The sequence below is a fragment of the Aureobasidium melanogenum genome, assembly GCF_000721775.1.
Source record: "Aureobasidium melanogenum CBS 110374 unplaced genomic scaffold scaffold_17, whole genome shotgun sequence".
NCBI lineage: Eukaryota > Fungi > Ascomycota > Dothideomycetes > Dothideales > Saccotheciaceae > Aureobasidium > Aureobasidium melanogenum.
Window position 1 is genome coordinate 186,697 of NW_024470069.1, and position 26,829 is coordinate 213,525.

Sequence of the window (26,829 nt, forward strand, 5' to 3'; positions counted from 1 at the left end):
TTGGAACTTCTAGGAGGCGGCGTCATCAGACAGGAGCCTGGCACGTCGCGCTCAAGTCGCCGGTTCTGGTCCGTGTCACCGGACAAGATATCTCCAGAGACACAAGTGAATTGTCGATTGCTGTCTTGCATCACAATAGTTTCTTTTTCCAAGGAACGATGAGAAAAATTCACCAAGTCAGGGACGTGGTTGATGCAGCTAGGACACGGGCAAGCAAGTTCTGGTGTGGAAGGTCTCCGCATGCATCGGCGAGAGTCTGCAGGTCTTGACACTCCAAGCTACGAGCACAGCTTTAATAAACAAAGGTTCAAGCAATCTACTATAGATATATATTCAGGAGAGCCATCGACACCATACTGTAGATAGTGGGCAAGCAGATGGCGGGTCAAGCCAAGAGTGTTGAATGCGACAGCGACGCCAAAGGGATCCAGGGATCAGGGGTCTCCCTGCAAGGTTGACGACGAGTGAGAAAGGGGAAGGCAGTAGTCATGAAGGAAACATGTTAATTTTCCTCCCTTTGGTCCTTCGGTGAGCGAGAATTCGAATCCATCTCTCAACTTTGTCAGGAATATCGTGCTGCAAGTTGCAAACAACAAGGATTTTTCCAACCCATCTTAAGGTCCCAAAATAGTTGCTGTGTATCTGGCCCGAATCGTCAGTCGGAAGGATCCCCACAAAAACATTGGCCGGTGTACTCTGAGGGCGAGTACCTGTACTTGACCAAAACTTCCACATGTCGAATAGGAGCGACGTGAAACAACGACCCAGCCTCTGGTCCTATATCAGCTTCTCCTCCTCGCCGCGGCGACGCAAGTCAGTCTCGTCGCATTCCCGCAACCACAGCCAATCCATACCCCTAGCTTCGTCCAACTACGACCCTTTCGCGCCCACCACAAAATCTGGTTCAATGCAGGAAAAGGCCGGCTGGATGAATCAAGGTCAGCGATCGCGGTACATCAAGACGGGCGGCATCGTCGCCCTCGTCTTGTTCGTACTGTACTACCTACTGCCAGGCTCGTCAGGCACACCAGCATCCTTCCCCAGCGGCGATGTCGCCTCTGACCCTTCGCTCGGCACCACCAAATGCACCCGCCCATACTCGTCCAGCAAGCCATTGATTCAATATGCTCTTATGGTCGACGCCGGCAGCACTGGCTCGCGCATCCACGTCTACCGTTTCAACAACTGCGGCCCTACACCCGAACTCGAGAAAGAAGACTTCAAGATGACCGAGAAGAAAGAGGGTGGTTCTGGACTGAGCTCCTACGATTCGGACGCCGAGGGTGCCGCAAAGAGCTTGGATGTTCTGCTTGACGTTGCCATGAAGAACGTCCCTGACAAGCTCAAAGGCTGCACTCCCATCGCCGTCAAGGCCACTGCTGGTCTGCGTAAGCTGGGTCCAGAGAAGAGCAACGCCATCCTCAAGGCTGTACGCAACCGTCTTGAGACTCAATACCCTTTCCCCGTCGTCAGCGAGGCCAACGGAGGTGTCGAGGTCATGGATGGCAAGGATGAGGGTGTCTACGCCTGGATCACAACAAACTATCTTCTGGGCAAGATCGGTGGCCCTGACAAGACCCCCACTGCTGCCGTCTTCGATCTTGGTGGTGGCAGCACTCAAATTGTCTTCGAGCCTACCTTTGCTCAGGCCAAGGATGGCGGCATGCCCGAGGAGCTTGCAGAGGGCGACCACAAGTACAAGCTCTCTTTCGGTGGTCGCGATTTTACTCTGTATCAGCACTCATACCTGGGCTACGGTCTCATGGCTGCTCGTGAGAACCTGCACAAGGTCGTCATCGACAACATGCACAAGGCGAACCCCGACTCCACTGCCTGGCTCAGCAAGCCTGTCCTCAACCCTTGCTTGATCCCTGGCAGTAGCCGCGAGATCAAGGTCCCTCTTGGTGAGGGACATCCTCTTGGTGCATCTGTCACCGTCAACATGACCGGTCCTACTACTGGCTCTGCCCCTCAGTGCCGCGCCATTGCCGAGCAAACTCTCAAGAAGGAAGAAGAGTGCAAGATCTCCCCTTGCGCCTTCAACGGTGTCCACCAGCCTTCGCTCTCCAAGACTTTCGCCCGCGAAGATGTCTACCTCTTCAGTTACTTCTACGATCGTGCCCAGCCCCTTGGTATGCCCGAGTCATTCACTCTCTCTGAGCTCAAGGACTTGACCGCTCGTGTCTGCGAAGGCCCCAAGAGCGAGACCAAGGCCTGGGACGTCTTCAAGCCCATTTCCGGTGCTATCAAGGAGCTTCAAGGTCGCCCTGAGACTTGCCTGGATTTGAATTTCATGGTTGCACTTTTGCACACTGGATATGAGATGCCCATTGATCGTGAGGTCAAGATTGCCAAGAAGATCAAGGGTAACGAGTTGGGTTGGTGTTTGGGTGCCAGGTATGTTCACACTTACAAGAAAGTCAGGAAATTGATACTAACGTGTTTTTAGTCTTCCTCTTCTCAGTCAGGAAAGTGGCTGGTCTTGCAAGATCAACCAGGTTTCATAGATGCGATTATGTTGCTGCATTTTTTTTTTCGGCATGAGGCGTTTTCCTTTTGGTTCATTGTATGACGGCTGAGGAAAAAATAGATTGGTGTTCTTTTCACCTAGATTCTTGGAATCCGCATGGGGTTACCGTATCTATTATAATCGAGGAACAATGTGCTTCCCTCGTACACGCAGATTCTCTGGTTCTTCAATCTCAAGAGTGGTGTCAAAATACTGCATGGATGACTTTTCGTGGGTATCTTCAATTGGTTTGCGATGCATATGTTTTTAGAAGTTTACTCTACCATCTTCATTTATGCGTCACCCTGCTCCTCGATGATCTTTCTGTTCAGGTTGATATCATGAAGAATGGACTCGGCGCCCAGTTCGACCAGCTTCTTTGCAACGTCCCAGCCGAACTCGTCGGCCTCTTCTCTGCTAGTGATACGTCTCTGCATCTCGGTCTCGACGTGTCTTTGACCATCCAGACTGACGACCAACGCACGCATGATCAGGTTTTCTGTGAACTCGGAGCCGCTGTCCTGGTGTTCGCCGTCGTCCTCTGTAGTGCGACCAGTCACGGCAACACCGCTCATCTTGTCGTACTCGGCGGCAGGCTTTGCGCCAACACCGACACCGGTGCCGATGGTGGTGCCCAGAGAGGACTTCTTGCGCACCCATTCGGTCTCAACGCCGATGGGTACACTACAGCCGCCCTCGAGAGTGCGCATCAGACTGCGCTCAGCGAGACAGGCACGGGTGGTCCACTCGCAGCCAACAGCTGAAAGCAATTTCTTGACGTCCTCATCGTCAGAGCGAACTTCAATGCCCAAAGCACCTTGGCCTACTGCGTGTAGAATGCCGCCTGTTGCACTGTCGAGGTAGCTGGTAATGCGGTCGGACATGCCGAGACGCGAAAGGCCTGCTGCAGCCAGGATAAGGGCAGTGTATTCGCCTTCGGGGTTGTCGAGCTTGGCAAGACGAGTGCCGACGTTGCCACGAACATCGGCGAACTTGAGGTCTGGGTATAGGCGCTTGAGCTGCGCAGAGCGGCGGACGGACGAGGTTCCAATAACAGAGCCAGCGGGCAGTTGGGAGAGGGACTTGTAGGGAAGGGTAGGCTTGACGACAAGGGCGTCGCGAGGGTCTTCGCGAGGGAAGATGCAGCCAATGCTCATTGAAGGAGGGAGCTGAGTGGGCATGTCTGGGTTGGCGTCAGCACCAGTTTGGTATGGATCATAGTGTACATCATGTACCCTTCAGACTGTGGACAATGAGATCCAAGTCGCCCTTCTCGAGCAGAGCCTCGAGCTCGTGGGTCCACAGGGCCTTTGCATTGAACTCGTGCAGAGCAGTGGTCTGGTTGTTGTCGCCCATGGTGCTCATGGCGTGGATCTCATACTGTCGGTCGGGCCATGCTTTGCGCAGCTCCTTGCACACAATGTCTGTCTGCACTCTTGCGAGGACAGACTTGCGTGTGCCAATCTTGACCGGAGGTTGTGTTGTTGTTGATGCTTCGCTCGCCATTTTTGGTTGTCAAGTGCTTCTTCAATGGTTCGCGGAACAAAACCAATCTTGAAGCCAGTGACGTTCGTGCACGGCGACCTGGGCCCCGCTGAGGGCGCTCTGGCCAACCCCGTCAAACCGCCGGCTGCCTTGCCGAGGCTCCATCAAGCATTCATTATTTACTGCTGCACAATGGCCACTTCCTCATTGTGTCTACCAGACCACTGGCATCCTTTCGAGGCTATGCGTCAACTTAGATAACGAACCTCTTGTGGCTGTTCCGACAGAACCGGTCTTGTGGCCGTAGCCCTTTCCATCTCGAGCTTATTGAACCACAATCGCTACGAAGCTTTCGTTGCCCTACTCGTAGTCTCGTATACTCGAATCCTCTTGCGGAAATAACATCTGTACGCAGTCACGAGTCAATTTCCAAACTGCCTGATGAAATGATCGCCCTCTGCTGCCGAGAACACCTCTCAGCCTTATGAGTCCAGGCATCAGCCAGCCTCAGAAGGATTCTCAAGCTATCGCTTAGCCTCATTTTCTATTACCAGCAACCCGGCTTGGCCCATAGAGCTTGGTGATCTTATAACGTGCTACATTTGACCGAGCCTATAAAGGTCCGACTTGCCTCGAGAACTAGAGATACCGTTCCTATTGCGGGTTTTTCGCTCGCACAAAACCTGAACCTCTTTCGACCATCGACTACAACTCACTCGTAACACCCTCAAAATGAGCGAGGTACATGCCCCAGACCAGTGGGCTCTGCTGACCTTTGCAAATGAAGCAATGCAAGCTTCGACAAATCAGACAAGCCATGCTGCCAATAGCAACTCAGGAATCAGTTGGTCGATGGTCCTGAAGGGCCTCTTGCCCATGCTCACTGTAGGCCTAGGTCTCATTGGAAGTTACTTAGTAGGGACACCTAACATCTACTTTGTTCATGCTGATGACTGACAATGCATAGATACACCATTTCGTCTTTTTAATGACAGAGTTGTCTGAAGTCGAGACACCAGTCCCTGGCGGTGTTGACTCGCAAGACACGGGCTCTGAAAAGTATGGACTGCTTGAAGAAGACAAATACAAGGACAAAAAGCGAAGTTCATCACCTATCAAGTCTGCCTACATAACTTCAAGCATCCGTGCGACCATCCGACACCTGAACGCCGAGGCAGGAGACCTGAGCATGTTCCGTGGCATTGGATCATCATCAGTGGCAGTTCTGGTGGTCATGCCCGTGTATCTTCTCTCTGAGTTCATCTCCCACAGACTTCCATTGCTCAAGAAAAGCAACCGCATCGCCGAGGCTTTCTCGCACCAAGTTGTAGAGCTCATTGCATGTCAAATAACCGCAGCGATCCTGCACGTGTGCATCTCGAAACCTCGCTACAAGTTCTGGTTCCGTCGTATGCCAATGACATGGTTCAAGGTGTTGCGCACCGCTTGGCTCGCTATACTGGTCAATGGTCTATCTGGCGACATTATTGACGCAGCCTTTTACTACCTGACACCTGCTTCCAAGCCTGATTCAGAGACCACTATCACGATCAACACGAGCAACAAGCCATTCCAACTTAAGGAAGGGCCTATTGTCAAGCTAAGTGTCGCCTTCATTCTCTGGGCTTGCATCAAGTCTATGGTGCGTGCCCAGATCAAGCCTTTGATACGCCTGGTGCTTGAAAGACCGTTCAAGGCAGTCGAGACCCGTGTCTATGCTTCGATGCTCCCTGACGACGAAGACCCCGTTATACCCATGGATCGCAGCTTCCAAGGTCGTCCTCAATCCGGCGGTATCCTACAGCAACAAACACAACCGCTCAGCTTCATGGAAGCTGCACGCACAATCGACAAAAAGACCTTTATTCGCCTGGTCAAACTTCAATTCAAGCTTCACATCCTTCAAGAGCTTGCCCAATATGCCTTCTGGACTTTGCTGTTTGCAGAGATTATCTTCTTTGTTGGCCCTAGTGCCGTCTGGGTTGTGTTGAAGCTGATCACCAATACACCTGTCGTGCAAGCAGATCTGGATCTTGTGCAGGGAAACGCGACGAGGAAGTTCTTGGGCAACATGATTGCTGGTCCTAGTAACTTCACAATTCCTCAACTCAACATGACAGTCCCGACTCTTGATCAGTAGATCTGGTATCAAGCGGGTTTTACTTCGCTGCCGATCACACTTGCTGCTTGACGAGAAAATGATCCCCAAACATGATCATCTCCAGACCCTGAGACGAGAAGGAGCGAAGACCCTGACTGAGTTCTTGCAACTCGAACCTGTTCACTAACTATCGTGCCGCACGATAAAACAGGCAATGAATCCAAGACATGTTTGTAAATAGCTTTTTTTTTGTAAATCTGTATATTGACAAAAATCCTCTCCTATCATACTCCAAGCCCCTCTCCATATATATTCCCAGCTAGTCAGATCGTCAAAGCGTCCTTTTTCCATGCATCTGTTCCGCTATGCAAAAAGCTTCATTCGTCAAAATGATTGTCGTAGAACTCGCGTCTTTTCCCTAATTGTCCTTCGTCATGTCCTATTCTCCTCTCGCTCGATCTGGCTTCTAACCATGTAGTTGAGCACCGAGGGGTATCCAACTTCTGGAGACGTCCATACTTCTGTTGACTCTGGCGCCAGGTGTCAATGGCACGTCAACGCGACCACCCCTGCTGGAAGCGTCGTCGCTGTCTTCGTCATCGTCATACGCGTCTGACAAGCGAGCAAAGTAGTCGGCCAGTCCCGAAGTTGGACTTGCAATACTGTCGTATTGCGGAGGAGGAGTGATGAGTGGCGGCGGAGGCTCTTCATCTTCGAACGCTGGTGGATTGAACGACGGAGCGCGCAACAAGTGGATAGGTCGGTCGACTTGATTCGAAGGTGCATTGCCTGTCAGATGTGCGGCTTGTGGACGAGCCAGACTGGGTGTAGTGATTGTGGGAGGCACGGTGGCTTCTCTCATGCCGTTCAGGGCATTGAGCGTGGGCACGTACGAAGTGGGAGAGTTGCGACGGCGCGGTGCATTGGGACAACCGCATTCGTACAGCGAGCTTCCATTGGAAGCCGACTGGGGGCTGCTATAAGCGGGTAATGATGTGTTTGCCTGCGTTGCGCGGCAGGAGAGGATGTGGAAGGGTGAGTCGATGGAGATTTCGAAATGTCTGCGCTTGCCTGGGTTCTCCGCATCGGGTTTGGAAAGACGCATCACGATCTGAGTAGTGTCAGTAAGTGGCTTGAATATGCTCTAGATATCAGCATCCACGTACCTTGATCCAATGATGCACCTGGATGTTTTGGTATGTAGTGTCGAAGTGCAATCTAGTCGCTCTTTCCCTTTCACGGTTTGACGTGCAACTTGGCAGCTGTACGTTGAACTCCATTTCGGTAGGTCCGACATTTTCGCCTTCCAGGTTGCCGAGAAGATTGGTGGGATCTGAGGTCTGCACCGTCTCACCAGCGGCGGCACGCGCACGTTGGTCATACGGAACACCACCTCCTGAGGTGACACGCATCGAGCTACCAGGGAAGGTGCTTGTCGGCGCCGTGTCCGCTCGCTTCTCGAAAAGCTGCACCTTCCTTGTAGGCTCCATACGATGAACGCGCTTGTTACTGCAGAAATACTCGATATTCTCGGTCACAAGCACTTTGATGCGGTGACATTGTACCTTGGCTAGCGGAGTGAGTTTGAATGCAATTGGAACCTGTGACCCCAGTGGGAAAGATTTTCCAGAAATTACAATGTCGTAATGGAGCTGATCTTCCCAGTTTCTGCTGATGGCAATGGGCTCGACTTGTTCCAGAGAACCTTCGGCTGGGGCTCTGATCAATTGAACCTCACGAACTCCAACAAGGTTAGCTCTGAAAGCTCCAGCACGTTCTATGACTGCTTCAAGCTCGTACTTGACCGAGCCTAGATCCACGTCGATTGTCTCGGGCAGTCTGCTGTCAAGAGGGAGCTCGAAGTTGTATACGTAGTCTCCTGGGTTGAAGGTGCGGTAGCCCTTTTGTGCTACTGTAGGGCCACCGGTAGCAGATTCACCTTTGCCAAAACTGCGTGACTGGTTGACTTGGAGTGACAGCCTTCTTTGATCCTTCGTGCTAAGATTGGTAGTTGAGATGTTGGGCGACTTTCCAATACCGAAAGATGAGCTGGTGTGAGATGCACCGGTCTTGAAGAGTTCTACGTGATCTGCGCAAGGGCCTGCTTCGGCTGTTGGGAATTGAGCATTGAAGAAAGGCCAAGTGTGGCTCATGATATTGTCAACTTCTTCGAAATCGACTTTGCGAGGAGGAATGCCTGGAAGTCGTTAGTCGTATGTCTCGGCGGGTCGGACAAAAGGAAATCACCTTCAGGCCATTTTGTGGTTGCTCTGCCTTTGAATTTGAGTGTGACTGCCTTGATTTTGGCGGCCTTTGTGACGCGAAGGTGAAGTGTTCCTCTCAACATGGCGGTGTTGCCGCTGGCCATGTCGTTTTGTTCGAAGCCCTGCAAGAAAAGTACTGGCTCGGCCAGGTTGATCGAAACATTCACGCCGCTGCCAGACACGAGCGGTTTGTCATGCGGATCTGTGCCGGGCATTACGGTGTTCATATGTTGTGCTCGGGCTGTAGCGTCTGAAGCAGCTCTCACGTCTTCTGACAACGAAGGACGCGGAACCATGCCGCTAACGGGACCGCCAATTGAACCACGAATATTCGCCCTCATGTTGCCAGATAAAGCCGGTTTCTGTCCTCCTTCTGCAGTTGCGCCTCTTAGGCTATACGCGGACCAGTGCGGAACGTCTGAAGGGTTGCGTGTAGGTACGGAGCGGGTAGATACAATTGAGCGAATGAAGCGTTTAGCGGTGTCTGTAGAGGATGAGAGCCTGTACAGAAAGTGACTGGGATGGGGTCGTAGTCTGTCGATATTTGTTGGAGGGTCGTATGTTTCGTGAACACTCTTGATGCGAATTGAACCCCTTCTATATCTGCGGGGCTCGAAGTAACCAGAGCGATCGGAGCGTTCGAGAAAGCTGCTAGGACAAAAATGAGCCCAACTATTGCGGTGATGAGACAAGTGGACCTCTGCCATTGTATGTTAGCCACGGATATCGACAGGCACTTTGCAGCGAGTGAGAAGCGAGATGCATGGGGATAATTAAAAGTTGCGATGTCGCCGATCAAGGTCGTGCAGAACCCGTCGTGCATGCCAAAACAAGGAATGGGAGCCCAAAATTGCAGGCCAGCATGTGCAGGCTTGATGAACCATGTGCATGTGCATGAGCAAGTGCAAGAAAGAGACTCACCGAATCAAGCGTGTTTCAGAGACGCAAATCGCAGCTACGGGCGTACGTACAGCGTGACCTGACCTCTGAGCAGTATATGCGCAAGGCGGCGGTGGTGCAAGGTTAGAGATGAGGTCACGAAAATGGATTGAGTGAGTATCGACGTCTCTGCACGTGTAGCGCTCTGCGAATTGTGGGTGTAGCCCGAGTGTGGGTTGAGGCCGTCCAAGCCAACTTGTCGCACAAAGCCAAATCGACTGTCTCTGTTTGTAGCACTCGATATCCGATCTGGGGAGGAGGACGAAGAGGGATGCTCGCCGATCAACCTCGAACCGGTGCTGAATATGTAGAGGCGGCGGTGAGACGAGTTTTGGCTGTGGGCTCGGGGCGCGGTGAAACACTATGAGAAATCACAGCAACAAGGGTTTGAGTTATCTATGGGCTATGGCTGGTGAACTACTACATGAACGGGCGTTTTTTTGACTTTCGTCATTATTTTTTAAGGACCATCTGCCGCGGCCTTGTCTTGCCTGGTTGCGCGGCTCCTGCTCGCAGCTGGCAGAGTGACGAGCATCCGATGTCTCCGTGATTGGCTTTGGGGCAGACGACAAGCTTTGACTGTATGCATTAGTCTTGTTCCCCAGTCTGTATTTGGCGGGTGCCCAAAGGCAAAAGTGGACGCTGACCTTTGGGCACTCTTCAGAGACAAGACAAGCCAGATTGTTCAACGGCACCTGACACGAGAGCGAGCTGATCCGAGTCTTCCGGGTGGATATATCACTCACCCTCCGCACCCTCCGACCCCGGGGATGTTCGAGTGCAGTCGGGGATATTGCATTCGTATGCGGGTCCCTTGTCGAAGTGGTCGTGCCTTAGCTGGACGTTACGTGTGCCGGAAGCGCGATCCGCAACTTCTGTTGATGTAATACCTTTTGGCAGATCGTGGAGGGCCGGAGCAGTGACCATCGACTGTTCTTGACTAGGTAACCTACTCTGAGATGGCAGGACAGATTAGATTATTGCATGCCGCTGCCATCGAGAATCTCGCAGAGGCTGGACAAAACAATTCTTGATTGCCATGCAGACATACAATAGCGCGGGAACAGATCCGAGGAAGTGCATGGTAGATGGGCGCGTCTGAGTGGATGATGACAACTGCTGCTGCACCGGCGATGCCGCGTTCCCCAATTTTGGCTGCACTGCCCGGTACTTTACTGTGGAAGCGGGGTTAAATTGGAGTTCGGCTTTAACACGCGAATGACGCGGGCCGTTCCAAACAGGCCTGGAGAAATCGCGTCCTCTCGACTCGAGGCAAAGCAAGCGAACAGAGGCAGGCCCTGTGTGCGAGGACTGTGTGCATCCATCATGCCCGACGATGCAGAAGATGGTAGAGTCCTCGCGAGTGCTACTGAACCATCTTGCAGAAGCGACTGACATTTTCCACAGCCAACAATGCACTTCTTCGAGGTCTCGTGCTTTGCAGCACCTCGCTCTCGCAGGATCTTAGAGTCAGTAATCCACAATCACACAGTCCAAACTATATGTACTTATGCATTCTGCCTCACAGGACAAGCTCAATGATCTTGCAAGAAGCATGGGTGCCATCCACCGTCTCGACCTCACCGCCGACGTGACACATTTGATAGTCGGCAACATCGATACACCCAAATGCAGACATACCGCCAAAGAAAGACCCGACATACACGTTCTCAAGCCCGAATGGATTCATGCCATACGCAAAGCCTACATGGAAGATCAAGATATCGACCTTGGCGCCTTGGTCCAAGAACACCGCCTACCCGTTTTCTACAACTTGCACATATCTGTCACGGGCTTCGAAGACAGTACGCATACTATCAGCTGCTCTCATTCATCACATACTAATACTGCACACAGTTGAAGAAAGACAGCACATCATAGAAAAGATCAGAAACAATGGCGCTCATTATCATGGAGATCTTACCAGAGAAGTCACCCACCTGATTGTCGCCAAACCAAAGGGTGCAAAGTACGAGCGTGCACAGTCTTGGAACATCAAGACCATTTCCCTGAAATGGCTCGAAGAAAGTCTTGACAGAGGCATGGCTGTCGACGAGTCATTATACCATCCTCTAATGTCCCTCGAGGATCAGGGTAAAGGCGCTTTTGTACGTGGTTATCAGCGGCCTCCTGTGCTTGGAAAAAGACAGCGTGAAGAATCTGCTGTTGCACCAAAAGAAGAAATTGGCAAGCGGAAGATGCGACGCACTGCAAGTGCTAAGTTGGCAGATCACAGTCAAAACATGATGACCAGTTTCTTATCGCTTGGAGGCGAAGAGTCATCCGAAGTCACAAACGATCAGTGGACAGAGAACCCACAAGTTACAACGCCGCCACGAAGCCTCAGTCCTCCCCGTCGATCCACCAACATCTCTCGGCCTCCATCATGGGATACGGGTCCTGTACCCCATGAAGAAGAGCCAGGACTCTTCTCGGGTATCTCGTGTCTTGTGCACGGTCATGACGAGAAAAAGGTAAGCTTTGAATCGTCCTCATAATCAAATGATCTACTTAACCTTTGTGAATAGGCAGCCAAGATTGACGACATCATAGGTTCAAATGGAGGTCAAGTAACTCGTCATGTTGAAGCCTTTTGCGCAACTCAAAATGGCGCTTCGAGCCAACGCAAAGTCCTCATACTCCCAAGTGAATGGACGTCCACGAACATAGGCTCATTTCCCGAGGTTTCTCCTGAAACATGGCTCGCGACGGAGTGGTGGTTGGAGAGATGTATCAAGCACAAGACGATTGTCGATCCTGATCATGATATCCTTAGTCAACCGCATCTCAGTCTACCAATCGATGGTATGTCTCAATCTCATCCTTGGATATTGCTATCAGCTAACAACTTTAGGCTTTGAAGGTCTGAGAATAGCGACTTCTGGCATGGGCCACGACGTCTTACACATTTCGAAGGTGGTCAGACTTGCAGGCGCATCCTACGACGAAGTATTGTTGCCGAAGACATCTATCCTAGTGGTTCCTGGCACAGCGACAAATCCAGAAAAGATAGCATATGCTGCAAAGCACAAGATTCCCGTCGTCTCAGATACATGGCTTTATTCTAGCCTACAACACGCACGGAAAATGCCAATGAACGATTACATGGTGGCTGGTGGGCCAAAGCAGATGCTCGACCGGCAATATCTTGACCATCCGTCTCGAGAAGCCAGTATCGCTCCTCCACAAGACAAGAGGTAGTATTGAACTGGTTCAGCTAGTGAGAGACAGGCTGATGAGGTACATAGAAAAGACATCCTACCCGCTCAACGTCTCTCCGCCGTCAGAAAGCGAAATGTAGCTACTTCGCTGCACCTTTATCAGTCAGGCCCTGTTCAACCAGCACAACAACAACCTGCAAACTCTAAAAGGAGAGGCCCATTCATCGAAGAAGACGAGGAAGAGGAGATGCCAGACGAAAGAAGTCACCCGGCCCAAGGACTAGTCACGAAGCATAATGCACCTTCTCACGACCTAGCCCCAGTTGCAGCTGATGACTACATGCTTGGAACGGACATTGCGCAGCCATTACAAAACATCCCACCAGAGGTGAACGCCACCCGGAGACAATCGAAATCATTGCTTTTAGGGGACATGGAGATTCGCTCGACCTCTTCGTCAGCACAAAAAGATGTACAACAAGCAAGACCAGGAAGTGACGAAAACGCCGATGCAATTGCGAACCAAGTGCGACTGAGCGGAGAAATCAGGTCGTTGCTTGAGCGACAACACTCTCACTCGGGATCATCTACAGTCGAACAACCAGCTAAGGGGAGGTGGAGGAAAGATAAGAGACTTGGTCGCGCTCCATCATACACATCAAACTCATCGACATCTGTCTCGTTCCGTCAACACCCAAACATGGATGTAGCCAACTCAGGTGCACTGGCAAGCATGATGGAGAATGAAGTACCTGCACCGAGTCAACAGGTCACGTACGAGACGCCAGAGGCTCAAGAATATCGAGCTAAGATGAGTAAGAAAATGGGCACGAGACTCATGGACGATAGTATCGGTACTCGAGTAGAGAGCCCAGGACTGGTGCGCGACGTGGATGAAAGTGACAGTACTGGCGTTGGAGCTCGAGTACGTGGACGCCAGCGGACGGCAAAGAATGTACTATGAGTGGACGATCCGACGATGGTGTCAAGAGACTGCTGCAAGTTCAGGATACAGATGTAGCAAAGCTATGTAAAACAAAAGGAATGTGTAAGGGCATGACATGCTCGCTGTGGTCGTGTGCCCCTGGATGTGCATGCGACAGGGACAAAAAAAGAAATGGAAAAGGAAGAAAAATAATGTCGATGTCGCCATTACAAACGGGCCGAGAAAGCGATCGCATCGAGAAAGAGCACAGACGGGGACAGGTCCAGGCCCTTTGCCGCCCTGCCTCGTCCATGTGCTTTCGGATGGCGGCCATGTGATGATTCAAAGTCCGTGACCAAGTTGATCTGAAGGTAGTCGTTGAAATCTCGCGGCAAGCACAAAAACAAGGAGAACATCATCATTTCTGGATCCTCTTGCCGTCAGCATGGCGTCGTTGCAAACTCCCCCTCAACTTCTCTCGCCTCCGCCTTCTCCTGCCCCGCAGAATCTGTCCACCGACATCAACACGGCCACACGGTGCGCTTCCTACGAGCTCTCTCTGCAGAGTCCTGCTACAGTCGCTGACATGATCCAAGATCGGTTCATACACGACTGAACAAGCTTATCGTCTCGCGCCTACCTCTTGCCCTTCCACCGATAGCCAAAACTCCCGAACTATACGCTCACGGTATCAACACCTTTGGCGACATCTACCTTGTCTTCGAGAACTGCTGGCGCGTCCTTATCGCAGAGGTCGACAAGCCCAACGCAAATGTTTCCTCGCACGACACAAATCTGCGCCAATGGCTTTCTCAACTAGTCCCACCTGGTCTCTGGCGCTCCGATGCCATCAAGAAAGACTTAGAATACTTGGAGACAGTCACCGGTGCTGACTTAGAGGCTGTATCAAACGAACAGCTTCGCTCTTTCACGGCGCATATATATCGCCAGACTCGAGAAAAGCCCCATGTCTTGGTTGCCTATGCCTGGATTATGTACATGGCCATATTCTCTGGTGGTCGTTGGATCAGGGAGCAGCTGACAGAATCCGGGCCAGAGTTTTGGGGCGTTGCTCACGAGTCGGACAAGACTGCGTATTGGATCCATGGAACTCTAAGGCCAGGCTTCACCCTGTTTTGCTTCTCAGGAACAAGAGATGGAGAGGACATCAAGACGGACTTCAAGACTAGGCTAGAGAAAGCCGAGGAGCTCTTGACAGCACACGAGCGCAAGGACATCATCGATGAGGCTCAATTCATCTTTGAACAGTGTGTTGCGATTGTCGAAGGTCTCGACAAGCAGCTCATGACGGACCTCGAACTCGTCAAGACGCTGGCTGCTCGAGAGGCCAAGCATGGAAACTCGCACCTCAAGATGAAGCCGACCCGGGCTGCTCTACCACAGGATGTCGCACCACGGACTGAGACCAAGTCTGCAAGCCTCCTCAGGACCATCGTGGTTGCTTTATTCGCTTTTGCATTTTACCAGTCATATCAATGGCAATTTGGAAATTTGGAGGATACGCAATAGTAATTTGGTAATTTCATGTTTAGATTAGATGATATGAGGATGGATGGCGAGGAAACAGTCCAGATACAGAGATGACCTGCGGCGAAGGCGCCAAGAGATACCCCGATAGAGACGAATAATACTTCTTTGCTTTGTTACGCGCTTTCACTTTAAGGCTCTGCTCACTCGTGTTGTTTGTGCATTGAGCTCGTGAAAGAAAGAAGACGCGCAGACAGACGCTCTTCTGTTTCAAAGTGGAGCTTGGCGCTCGGACCTTCTCACATGTCAACCTCAGTCCAGACATCAAAGACTCCTTATGTTCACACCTTACTTTGAACCACGAACACATTTCCTGTTGAGACCAATCGAGCGTTGCTCACGCCATTTTAGCCATAAGATCATCCTCTCGCTATAACACCCTGCCACTAGAGCCGTCATCCAATAAACAATGATATCCGGATTCAACGAATGGGCAGCATCAGCCCAACTGGGCCATACCGATTCATTTGCAGAGCTGAACGAACGTCGTCTCGGAATTGAAGCCGAAGATTTCATTGCCAACATACTCACAACTTCTCCCACAAAAGAACCCCTACTTCCAGCTCTTGGCGGTCTTCCTTTTGCTCTCGAAGAGACTATCACAAATCACGTTGGCGTTCTCAGGAGCTATGGTTGCCAACCTTACTTCATCTTTAACGGAGTGACTTCAAATGGCCAGGAAGAGAGACTTCAGGCTGCAACTCGTGCCACCAAGAGCATCGCAAATGCTTGGGAGTTGTACGGTGCATCCGAACCTGAACGTGCCGTTGCTGAGTTCGGTACTTTGTGTAAGCATTGGCTTCTTTGATAACTGACTAGACTGAGACTGACCTGCTTGGATAGCCGGTACTATTAACGTCGACAACATCTACCGTTTCGTTCAAAATATCTTGCGCAAGCACGATGTAGATTTTCTCGTTGCGCCGCATAGCGCATGTGCTCAGGTAGGCAGAACAATTGCTTCAGATGCACCATAAAACTGACCCCGGAATTAGCTTGCCTCGATCGCTGGAACCGAGTTTTGCGATGCCGTGGCAGGATCCAGCGACATTCTTATGTATGAGATCGATCAGCTTATCACCAAACTTGACTTCGAGCAGGCTCAATTCTCGTGGGTGACTCGTCGCGAATGCATGGAGGCTCTTGGCGCTCCTTCCACAGCCATGTTTGTCGATGCTTGTCTCCTTTCTGGCTGCTCGATCCTACCCACTCTTCCTCAGTTGGAGAATGATATGACTGCGTCTCCCAGGACTCCAAAGATCAGAGCTGCCGCTGATCTTCTCAAGAGAAGCCAAACTAACGGTAACGCTCTCTGTCTACAATATCAGGACGACCCGGCTATGATTGCTTTGAACTACCTAGACCGCTATCGCAAGGCAAGCCTGTACATCAAGCATTACGTTTGCATTCGACCCAACGGCAAGATTGAATCGGTTGATGGAGCTTCAGCACCTAGCGACCTAAACAACATCATGGGTCACCGCCTGCCAGAGGAGGCATTTGGTTATCTTTCGCATGGCATCATCAGTCCTGAAGTGCTCAGCTGGATAGCGTCCAACGAGATCATCGAGCGCCCACCCCTTGATGGAGGCGAAGCTGATGCCTACCGTCGTCTGGTATCTGACGGACTTACTCCTCTGCGGACATCTGCTCTATCACTCCTCACGTACTCGTTTCATCGCTTCTACCAGCACAGAGCTATATACCTGAGATGCTGGTTCGACCCTAACACACCAAAGACCTTGAACGTTGCAGATACTACAGACCCCAGGACGACGATTGCTGGATGGAACGTTCGACTCGAACAGATCACAGCAAAGGCAACCAAACTTGAACGTGATGTTTCTTCTCTGGCCTTTGCAGTAAGCAGCTTGCAAGACGCCGACTTTGCCAAAACTACTGTCACACCGAAGTCCAATGGACAGAAGCCGCTCAGCTCTACAGAAGAGGTGCAATCCAATGCGCTATGGAGATTCCTCCAGCTGCGTGGCTACATTCAGCAAGATCATCAACTCAGTACCCTTGGCCAATGCCTGCAAACCGCTTTCTCCCGCCACAACCAACAGGACTTGGAAGAGCCGACACTTCTTGCTTTCGAAATGTTGCGCCTGAACCTGCTCAACTCGAACAACATGTTCCCCTACAATGGTTCTCCCCAGCGTGGATCTGAGACAGACAAGCGCAACACGCTGCTGGTCAGTAGAGTTGCATGCTTTGCAGGACTTCGTCACAAGAGCATCGGATTCACTGGACCTTTGAGCAGACATCTGCTTGCTTACACTTCGATGGTTTCTGCAGTGCGCGGCAATTTGCGCAATGTGGTTGAGATGAGTCTCTTCGGTTTGCTGGCCAATCATCACGTGGACCGCGATATGCGCCCTAGTGTGTTGGCTCAAATAAGCTACAGGTATGATGGTGTTCATGAATAAAAAAATATGCAGCTACTAATGACATGTCAGCCTGCCTTTCTTGAACGACCTAGACTGCGCTCTCGGCATTGCGGTCAAGTCGTATCTGGATGAGCTGTCTGCACAGAGCGAGCCCACTTCAGAGGCGTCGCGCCAGGCTGTCAAGACAAAGGGAGCCAACGAATGGTTCCCACACGCTACCGACTTCCAGGGTGACTTGCAGAGGGCGTTCGCCTTGTGGGATTCGGCAAGTCTTGACATAACGAACACGGAGGACTTTGCTAATACGATGAACAGGTCTACGCTGCCGTTGCAAGCGCCCCTGAAACTTTGGTGTCAGCCAAGGACAAGAAGGTGTGGGAGGAAGCTGATGTGTGGCTGTCGGAGAGAAAGTGAGGCATCGCTCGTACCAAGAGCAGCACAGCCAAATGATGGCAGAAAATACAGAAAACAAAGAAGAAGAAGAAAAAATCCAGAAAAGTGCACTCAAAAGCTCAACAAAAGTATCGTCTTGTTTCATTTGCCAATCGTGAGGAAAAGTCTATCGCCAACATCTCCAAGACCAGGTTTGATCATGCCTCTTGTATCTGTGCCCGGATCTACAGCACCAACCCAGATCTGTACGCCTTCTTCCCAGACACGACTGACCTTCTCCAAACCCTCGTGACTGGCCAGCACACTACAGACGACTATACGTTTGACACCCCAATCTTTTAGCGTGTCGATGGCAGCACTCGCTGTAGCGCCAGTAGCAATGATGGGGTCAAGCAGGATGGCTAGATCTGAAGGTGTGGTTTGTTTTGAGGTGTTTGTGGCGGAGTGGTATGGCAGGTTGTTGTAGTATTCGACGGGTTGGAGTGTGGTCTTTTCGCGGTACATGCCTAGGTGGAAAACTGGGACTGGGTCTGGTAGGACGGAGAGTAGAGCTTTGGGGTTCTCATGTCAGAGGGGTTGGTTGGTGGACGTGTCTACTCGGGACGTACCGTCGACCATTGATAGACCAGATCGCAGGATAGGCACGAGCGAGACGTGGGACGGCGAGATGGAGTCAATTGGAAAGTCGTAGCCTAACGGTGATTGGTCCTACAAGTGCAGAGAGTGTGATCAGAGTGATGTCAAGTCGTCAGAGAGTAGGACCCCCTACTGTGCCTTGCTGTGTAGACTTCAGAGCAGAACCAAGAGCTTCGTATCCCAGCATGGTCGCAATGTCATTGATCAAACGCTTAGCATCACGAGCGCTGGTCTGTTGCGATCGCAGTTGTGAGACCTTGGCCCGTAGGCAGGGGTGTTGAGCTACGTGAACATTAGACGGTAGGGAAGACATGGTCGCCTAGGTATATTCGGAGGTCAACGGGCAGAGAGGACGAAGACGAGGACGAGGACAGTCAATAAAGAGGGAGCACGCTGTAGTGTAGAGAGGCAGTCACGGTCTCAAGAAGGTCAATTCACAAGAAGAGCAGACTCGTAGAGTGTCAATGTTTGCTCACACGGACTCCGATAAGAAGGCCAACAGAGGCATGTGATGGCTTGATAGGGCGGGCGTGACCGAGCAGCACGACTGACGGTGCTCCGCTATCAATGGCGGGGTCATTGTTGACGCTCAGCGCACAGACTGGCAGGGCTGCAAGCCGATCATACCGAACAGGCACGGCCCGCCTGCTTGATTGCAAGTTTGCGTCGGTACCTGTTGACAAGCATGGACGACCTTCCTCCCATCTCTCCGTCGTGACACGGCATGAGTCAGGCTGCATCGCAATCGCGTGAGCCCACGTATCTCGACTATCATGATCGCATTCCCCAGCGCCATGCCTCGAAATCTGCTCGCAACAGGCCTGAAGCCTCGCCGCACAGCCGCCACTCTTTGAACGAGGTCGACGCTCCCGAGCCTGTGCAAAACAGACAAGATGATTCTGCCTGGCATCGACAGACACACCTTGAAGACGAAGACGAATCTCTCGACTCGGCTCCCACGCCTCCGTCATTTCGCACTCGGCCTTCATCGTCACCACCATCTCCGCCGAGGGATTCTCCATCTCCACTCGCGACTCAACTCTATATCGTTTCGCATCTCGTCTTCCTCTCGATATGGGGCACCCTCGCTCGACTGGGTATGCAATGGCTTACCTTCTACCCGGGTGCTCCGCTTGTGACCCCTGTGCTCTGGGCCAACGTTGGCGGCTCGTTCGTCATGGGCTTCCTGTCAGAAGACAGACGATTGTTTCGTGAAGAGTGGGGTCTCGACAACATGGATACTCATACAAGAGAGAAAGCGCTGGAACAAGAACAGTCTGATCCTGCTGCTGCCAAAAAGGCGCACGCAAAGACGAAGAAGACGATACCGCTGTACATTGGTCTGGCCACAGGCTTCTGCGGTTCCTTTACCTCGTTTTCGTCTTTTATGCGTGATGTCTCCTTGGCTCTGTCGAACAATCTTCCAACTCCTGTCAACCATCCATATGCGACCGTGCCGTCATTCACGTCGACCATACATCGCAATGGTGGCTATTCATTCATGGCTCTGCTTGCCATCATCATATACACTGTCGCGCTTTCTCTGGCTGCTCTCAATGTCGGCGCGCACCTGGCTCTCGCTCTCGATCGCTTTACGCCTACCTTGCCTTTCAGACTTACTCGTAAATTTCTCGATCCGCTTGTCGTTGTGCTCGCTTGGGGCTGTTGGCTTGGTGCCATGTTCTTGTCTATCTGGCCACCGGATAGGCCGTCCGGTCCATCTAGCCGCGGCAGCTGGGCGAACGAAGTCTGGCGCGGCGAAGTCTTGTTCGCGCTAGTCTTCGCGCCCGTAGGTTGTCTTCTTCGCTACTATGCGTCGCTTAAACTCAACCCCATCACTGCGTCCTTTCCCCTGGGAACTTTCGCTGTCAATGTATTCGGATGCGCAGTAGAGGCCATGTGCTACTCCATCCAGCACGTGCCAATCACTTCAACTGCTGGTGCGCTGATCGGTGGAGGCAGGGTCGGCTGTCAGGTCTTGCAAGGTGTCATGGATGGCTTCTGCGGCACTACGACTACTGTCAGTACATGGGTCGCAGAGTTGCAATCTTTGCGGCGGCGACACGCCTATGTGTATGGCGCGGCGAGCGTGGTCGCCGGCCTTTGTCTCATGATAGTCATCATGGGCTCAGTGAGGTGGACAATTGGTTGGACCACGCCAGCATGTGTGACCATGAGAACCTCGTTGTGATCTAGATGATACGAACATCTCTTGATATCCTTTGTGAATTGACGGCAACATAGAGTATCAGACCATCTGGTGGTGTGATGGTTGTGCCAGAAAGTGGATACTGCCACATGTAATAAACTTTTGCGATATGATATGCTTTTTCTCCCGTGGTGATCATGCACAAGCCCTGCGTCCGCGGGATGACCCCAAAAATCAAGGGGGTGGACAATCAAGGATTCGCGGGTGCTCTTCCAAGGCACATCCAAGGCAAAATCTGGCACCATCGACGAACCATGCCAATATGATCCAGGGGCCGCGTGTAAAATGAATGCTGCATTACGCGAGCCAAGCAGACTGACAGCGGAAAAAGACTTGTATCGCTGAGACATTCACGCGATGCATCGAATATTTTGATGTGAGAACCACGTCATAAACAGTGGACCTGGAGTTCGATCTTGGGGAAAGGAAAGAGCCGCAAAAGCCACAGCTCCACCACGTTTTCTCTTGCCCTTGTGGCTGGACTTTGATTGTCCACAGCGGTGTGGGCTCACTTTGGCAAGGCAAGAAGATCATGAGCATCCTCATTCAGTCCGAGATTGCCTGATCCAATCATCCCTGTATGGCGATTATTGTGGGACGGCGGGAAGCAGAATTGATCTAGAGGATAGATCGAGGTCCATGCTCCTCTGGTGGACGACAATCTGGCCATGCTGCGAGAGCTGCTTGTTTTCAAATTTGCAAATAGCGGAATGTAGTGCGTTGGCCACTGGTAAAACTGCAGCCCACTTGATAACGAATACTCTGTACCTTGGCCGTTCAGTTCACGTGCCTTCTTCATCTTGTTGTTGTTCAACGAACAAGGAAAATAGTGAAGCGGGGGGATTTGATGATGGACGTGGCGCCAGCTTGGGTCGATAGTGAGTGGCTGTTGTCCCTAGTCTTCACGCATGCAAGTGACCTGGTAAATCCCCTTTGTCTTGCATAATGAGCAGGACCAAAACAGAGCGCGACCCGCTTGTACAGCAGAACAGTGAAAAGTGACAGGCAGGACACAGGTAGCAAGGAGCTCACATCTTTTTGCTAGACTGGAGACAATTGGAATTTGGCAAGTTGGCCGAACGACGTATCTGGGGAAACGAGTGATGAGAAGTGACGCAGATCAACGGCAGGAGAGGTAAATCGATCATCGAGCCCGCTTTTGGGAAGGCGCAACCAAGCATGATGTAATGCAGTGTGCGAGCAGCTCGCCCTTCTCTCAAAACCCATCGTGTTTCCTTGCAGCGAAACACCATCCTAATTCCACGTCTTTTCTCCTTTGCAGTTTAGATACCCCCTTCCACGATACCCGCCACGTTACTTGTTAATTTGACCTGATTGACGATCACGACCTCCCTCTCACATCCAGATACCCCAGATACATCCCAGATACCTACCTTACAACCATCACAGTAATATCATCATGGCGCCCTCTGCGTCAGTCAACGTTCCCACCAACACCAAGATCAAGGAGCAGGATGTCAACAACAAGCTCCAGCTCTATGGAATCTTCTCTGGTAAGTCTCGATCGATGCGCCGACATCTTTTCACCTTCCATTCACGTTGCTAACGCGCGCCTGCCTCAGCCTTCTCCAATGGCAAGGTTCCATCAAACAAGCAGATTGATATTGCTATGAACAGCGCTCTCGCATCGCGACCAATCTCAAACCCTTCCAAGAAGCTCTCGGCTGAGGGTCAGAAGCTCGTTGGCGACTTGCGCGAGGTTATTGAGCAGGCCAAGCTCCTGCTCCTGACCAAGAACGAGGGCAACCTCCTCCAGGACTTCATTTGGCAAACTCAGCAGATCTCCGGCGCCGATGCTGGCACCCCTAACGCCCCTGTCGATAAGGACACCGCCAAGCAGCACGGTAACGAGGCCCTTGATGGCCTTCGCACCCTCGGCACGCTCATCCTGTCCAACGGTCAATTCCGCAAGCTCTGTAAGTAAACGATCTATCTTCGGTCACAAAACTAGCTAACAATCACCAAGTGAGTGATGCCAGCATTCTCTTCAGAGACATGGCTGGCGATGCCGCTCAGAAGGCCGCCAACAAGGTCAACCCTTCAGAAGATGAACTCAACCAGATCGATGAGCCCGCCGAAGACAACACTTGGCACGATGTCCCTGACCTTTCCAAGGATAACCTCAAGAACCAGGCTAAGGCCAAGTACAACGAGCAGAAGCCCTTCAGCAGAGACGAGGCCAAGGGTGCTCTTGGTGACGCCACTCAAGCTGCTCACCCCAGCGGCTCTCGTGACCCTGCCGATGCTGCCGACCTTGCCCGCCGCGATCAGCAACAGGGCGGCAACTCTGGTGTTGATGCCACCAAGGGTGCCATGGAGGGTGCTGACAGTCTTCAGCAGAAGGCTCGTGAGAACGTTCCCCAAGAGACCCAGGATCGTGCTCGCGAGACCAGAGAGCGCACCAACAACTACTTGAAGGAGAAGCTTCCCAAGGAGCGCCGCGAGCAGGGCATTTACCGCCTGAAGAAGATGATCGTCGAGATCCAGGGCCATCAGGACTGTAAGTCGTCGACGTTAACCTTACCTCAAGGTGCAACCACTGACTCTTTCTACCAGACCACGAGGCCATTGATACCCTCTTGCGCCTTGCTGAGCAGTACTCCGGCCACACTAAGAACCTGGCCAACCAGAGCCAGGGAACCGTTAAAGGTGCCCACAAGGACGACAGTCTGCAGATGGCTGAAGCTGACCTCAAGGTATTTCTAGAATTCACAAAGAACAATCAACAGATGCTGACAGACCTCAAGACCCTCATCGAGCGCTTCGCCAACGGCACCTCCCTCGACGACATGTTCGACTCTATCAACGTCATCTACCGCGATGCGGACAACGACCCTGAGCTCAAGGGTTGGTTCACTCACATGAACAAGTACATTCGCAAGTGTCTCAAGGAGCAGGGCTACGTTCTTCAGGACGAGTCCACCGAGGAGTGGAACAAGCTCTACGACCAGGGCGAGTTCCTCCTCCGCGACCGCTACCGCAACCACACCGACAGAATTGCCGATGAGTTCCAATTCTACATTGACCAGTTCAACCAGGACAAGCAGAACGTTGCCTTCGGCGATGCTGTTCAGAAGCTCTTCCTCGACCTTGGTCAGAACGAGAACGGAGAGGCTGAGTTCAAGCCTCATCTTGTCAAGGACTTGACCGATGTCATTCTCCCCGGTATCTTCGAGTCCATTCGTTACGTTCCTATTCCTCGTATCGAGTACTCTGATCCCATGATGGATGCCATTGTCGAGAACCTCGTTCTCGAGGGTGACAACCTCGCTCCTAACGTCTTGGAGTTTGGCAGCGACAATTACTGGCGCTGGGGCCGCAAGTCCATCACCAGCAAGAACAAGAACAAGGTCATGCTTTCCGTCTCTGGCGTCCAGTGCGACCTTCGCGATGTCAGCTACTACATCAAGAAGAAGGAGGGCTTCCCCGGTATTACTGATAAGGGTGTCATGGATATCTTCCTTGGTGGTACTGGTCTGAGCTTCAAGGTCGCTATGGAGACTGCAGACAAGACTGACAGCAAGCACTTCTTCAAGGTCAACACTGTTCACGTTGACATCAAGAACATGAACATCAAGCTGAAGCAGTCCAACCACAAGCTTCTCTTCAACATCTTCAAGCCTCTTCTTCTTAAGGTCATGCGTCCTGCCATTCAGAAGGTCGCTGAGAAGCAGATTCGCGACAACATCCACCAGCTCGATGAGATACTCTACGGTATCCACCAGGAGGCCAAGAAGGCTGAGCAGCAGGCCAAGAACAACCCCGACCCCGAGAATGTCCAGAACATCTACCAGCGCTACGCAACCGCTGCCCAGCAAAAGTTCACTAAGGGTAAGCAAAAGAAGGATGAGGTCGCTGCCGACAAGAAGGTCAACATGGCTGTCACCCAGCACGACAGCATCTTCAAGAACATCTCTCTTCCCGGTGGCATCAGCACCAAGGCTACTGAGTACAAGGAGCTTGCTGCCAAGGGTGACAAGTGGGAGTCCCCCATCTTCAGCATTGGATCTGCTAAGGAGACCTCCAACTTGCCCAAGATGGCCGCCATCACCCGCAAGCCTCACCGTGTCAACAAGGAGGGTATCCGTGGTCCCAACAACCTCGGCACCAACCAGTACGGCGCCGGATTCGACGGCTCTTCTGACACTGGTCCTAGCGGTGGTTTCAACAGTTCGAGCAACACTGGTTACGGCTCCCAGACCACCGGCTACCACGGCGGTTCCAACACTGCTGGCTTGACCGGCCAGGTCCCCGTTCGCAGCGGCAACACCGTCGGATCTGGCTACGATCAGAACACCACCAACACCACCGGATACCACCAGGGTTCATCTCACTACGGTGCTGGTGAGGGCCCCCTAGGCTCCACTGGTGCTAGCAACTTTGGAGGTGAGGTTGACCGTGCCTTCCAGGAGACCACCACTGGATCCACTGCTGGAACCACCGGCACTGCCACTGGTGTCCAGGGTGATGATGGCAAGCACACCTTCTTTGGCAAGAACAACCCAGTCTTCCAGGGTCAGGTTTAAGCATCATGCATGACGCTTTCTTTCCTTGGTTATTCTGTTCCGCAATGCTTTTGACCGTCATGATACCACTGCCGCACGACAGTAGCGAAGAAGGATGAGAGCACGAGAAGATACGTTATACCCAGCCAGTAACATAGCAGTACGAGGGGCACTATTAATGACGGTGGATGAAGTGTGTTTGGCCCTTGACACAGAAAATTATTTCGGGGGCTTTCCTGATTTTTGTATTCTAGTATTTTCAAGTTAATCACTTTCCACTTACTGTTGTTTCTATTGCATATCATCGTGTTTGACGTCCGTTACGAGCTCCGTCATGGTGTTAACATGACTGGCGTCGTTGAGGGCGGTGACCCTGCAGTCGATAAAGGATGATGGTCCCAAGAGAAGACCGGTGACCCTGCCTATCGAATCTACTTTCATATCTGACCTCGATATTACAAGGCTCCTTCGTCCGTTGCTGCAGACAAGAGACAACACAATCACTGCAAGGCAATTGAGTGAGGTGCACGATCGTGGCAATTCACTCTGAGTTCGTTACCGGGATGTTTGCTGACTGCTAGGCTTGCGATGCTCGATGTGGACAGTGCAAGGAAGATTGGAGCGTCCTGAAGCTCGTCTGTGAGAACGCCAAAAAGCAAGCACTATCTAACATAAGCACACGTCCGGAGCTATTGGCAAAATACCATGCAGGTGTACTGGGATCGGAACATTCTTGGTCCACTCGCGGACCTTCGGCTTCCCGTCACGAACCGCGAGCATGAGCCAAATAACCTCTTGCTGCCGTAAATGGCCACGAGAGCTCGTGTGAAGGGTTCGGTGTATACTCAATTGTATTCGAGTACCTCGTAGCAAGAAGCATTTCAAATATAGAAGCTTGATGATTAACTTCTCAGCTCCTCTTGTTCCATATTTTGAGAGGAGGAGCTGGGGCTTTTCGGACTCTTGGCGCGTAGTCAGCGCCGCGAAGCCTAAATTTGATGGGCTTCCGCCCAAAGGGGAAGAGAAGCGAGCCAGAACAGGCATCGAAGACTCAAGGCACATCTCACACCGACGTCTTCGGCGTATAGATGCCCCGTTCTGTGTCACCGCGCTGCATATCTTGCCTTCAGCAACAGCGGAAGACATGCACCGCTATCTGGGCTGTGCTTGTCTGTGTGGGTCAAGGCATTAGTGTCAACATGTCAAGAACGACCTTCCTACCTCCCACAAGCAATTTGGTTTTCACCGTTGGCCATGTGGAGACTTTTCGACTACGGTTCAGCTTGGTGATACTGTATGTCTTGTTCCGGCTGACGGGTTCTCAGCTTGGCTTGTCGAGTCTTCGCCTCGTGGCTGCCCAGGCTCTAGGACTTGCAGCCCACAAAGAGAGGTCAGTAGAGACGAAAGCATGTTTTGTAATGTCTACCCGTACCAGGTCCAATTTGGGATCGTGCCAAGGCACGCCGCATATGCATGTCTGTATCAAAAGCTTGGAAGCGATCTATTCCTTCGGTTTTCTTCGACGCCCTTGGCTCTTCTTTGTACGGGTTTGGGACGTGGCATCCCAGCTGCTCGTTCTTGAACTTCGGCTCTCCTCCTCCAGATGCCTATTTTCTGGAATTTGCAGTTACGTGACGCTCCTTGCATCCTTTGCATGGACCCAACGAATCGTGGATGAGGGTCGAGATGCCTTCAGCCGGCAGCAACCCGCTTCCAAATCGAGTTTTCATGCTGATGCGGTCA

General features: G+C 51.9%; 11 protein-coding genes across 11 annotated transcripts; 8 read left to right on the forward strand and 3 right to left on the reverse strand.

The window, feature by feature from the left end:
* Positions 1-928: 928 nt before the first annotated feature.
* M437DRAFT_76878 (nucleoside phosphatase GDA1/CD39) lies at positions 929-2,507 on the forward strand (the record flags this gene model as incomplete). Its single annotated transcript, XM_041026705.1, has 2 exons — positions 929-2,397; positions 2,450-2,507. 2 exons carry the CDS (start codon positions 929-931, stop codon positions 2,505-2,507), a joined length of 1,527 nt encoding a protein of 508 aa, XP_040877936.1.
* A 295-nt stretch (positions 2,508-2,802) lies between these two features.
* On the reverse strand, positions 2,803-4,015 carry M437DRAFT_52906 (porphobilinogen deaminase; the record flags this gene model as incomplete). The annotated part of the gene is made up of 3 exons (XM_041022437.1): positions 2,803-3,030; positions 3,166-3,692; positions 3,745-4,015. The coding sequence occupies 3 exons, from the start codon at positions 4,013-4,015 to the stop codon at positions 2,803-2,805; spliced, it is 1,026 nt and encodes a 341-aa protein (XP_040877937.1).
* A 711-nt stretch (positions 4,016-4,726) lies between these two features.
* M437DRAFT_67694 (uncharacterized protein) lies at positions 4,727-6,134 on the forward strand (the record flags this gene model as incomplete). Its single annotated transcript, XM_041024982.1, has 2 exons — positions 4,727-4,879; positions 4,962-6,134. 2 exons carry the CDS (start codon positions 4,727-4,729, stop codon positions 6,132-6,134), a joined length of 1,326 nt encoding a protein of 441 aa, XP_040877938.1.
* A 427-nt stretch (positions 6,135-6,561) lies between these two features.
* Positions 6,562-8,655, reverse strand: M437DRAFT_52999 (uncharacterized protein; the record flags this gene model as incomplete). The annotated part of the gene is made up of 3 exons (XM_041022456.1): positions 6,562-7,206; positions 7,262-8,292; positions 8,343-8,655. The coding sequence occupies 3 exons, from the start codon at positions 8,653-8,655 to the stop codon at positions 6,562-6,564; spliced, it is 1,989 nt and encodes a 662-aa protein (XP_040877939.1).
* Positions 8,656-10,624: 1,969 nt separating this feature from the next.
* On the forward strand, positions 10,625-12,499 carry M437DRAFT_76882 (uncharacterized protein; the record flags this gene model as incomplete). The annotated part of the gene is made up of 6 exons (XM_041026706.1): positions 10,625-10,646; positions 10,706-10,767; positions 10,827-11,103; positions 11,156-11,772; positions 11,827-12,103; positions 12,153-12,499. 6 exons carry the CDS (start codon positions 10,625-10,627, stop codon positions 12,497-12,499), a joined length of 1,602 nt encoding a protein of 533 aa, XP_040877940.1.
* A 207-nt stretch (positions 12,500-12,706) lies between these two features.
* Positions 12,707-13,423, forward strand: M437DRAFT_53315 (uncharacterized protein; the record flags this gene model as incomplete). The annotated part of the gene is made up of 1 exon (XM_041022508.1): positions 12,707-13,423. One exon carries the CDS (start codon positions 12,707-12,709, stop codon positions 13,421-13,423), a length of 717 nt encoding a protein of 238 aa, XP_040877941.1.
* Positions 13,424-13,978: 555 nt separating this feature from the next.
* M437DRAFT_16753 (heme oxygenase-like protein) lies at positions 13,979-14,704 on the forward strand (the record flags this gene model as incomplete). The annotated part of the gene is made up of 1 exon (XM_041018874.1): positions 13,979-14,704. A coding segment is annotated over one exon (726 nt), but the record flags the coding sequence as incomplete, so codon positions are not given.
* Positions 14,705-15,341: 637 nt separating this feature from the next.
* On the forward strand, positions 15,342-17,666 carry M437DRAFT_76885 (PIN domain-like protein; the record flags this gene model as incomplete). Its single annotated transcript, XM_041026707.1, has 7 exons — positions 15,342-15,720; positions 15,776-15,876; positions 15,928-16,598; positions 16,629-16,881; positions 16,915-17,339; positions 17,392-17,591; positions 17,638-17,666. 7 exons carry the CDS (start codon positions 15,342-15,344, stop codon positions 17,664-17,666), a joined length of 2,058 nt encoding a protein of 685 aa, XP_040877943.1.
* Positions 17,667-17,856: 190 nt separating this feature from the next.
* M437DRAFT_53112 (uracil phosphoribosyltransferas-like protein) lies at positions 17,857-18,664 on the reverse strand (the record flags this gene model as incomplete). The annotated part of the gene is made up of 3 exons (XM_041022473.1): positions 17,857-18,266; positions 18,324-18,423; positions 18,485-18,664. The coding sequence occupies 3 exons, from the start codon at positions 18,662-18,664 to the stop codon at positions 17,857-17,859; spliced, it is 690 nt and encodes a 229-aa protein (XP_040877944.1).
* Positions 18,665-19,075: 411 nt separating this feature from the next.
* On the forward strand, positions 19,076-20,542 carry M437DRAFT_52960 (uncharacterized protein; the record flags this gene model as incomplete). Its single annotated transcript, XM_041022448.1, has 1 exon — positions 19,076-20,542. One exon carries the CDS (start codon positions 19,076-19,078, stop codon positions 20,540-20,542), a length of 1,467 nt encoding a protein of 488 aa, XP_040877945.1.
* A 1,438-nt stretch (positions 20,543-21,980) lies between these two features.
* On the forward strand, positions 21,981-25,107 carry M437DRAFT_53373 (uncharacterized protein; the record flags this gene model as incomplete). The annotated part of the gene is made up of 6 exons (XM_041022520.1): positions 21,981-22,074; positions 22,144-22,497; positions 22,548-23,081; positions 23,138-23,277; positions 23,329-24,852; positions 24,904-25,107. The coding sequence occupies 6 exons, from the start codon at positions 21,981-21,983 to the stop codon at positions 25,105-25,107; spliced, it is 2,850 nt and encodes a 949-aa protein (XP_040877946.1).
* Positions 25,108-26,829: the final 1,722 nt, after the last annotated feature.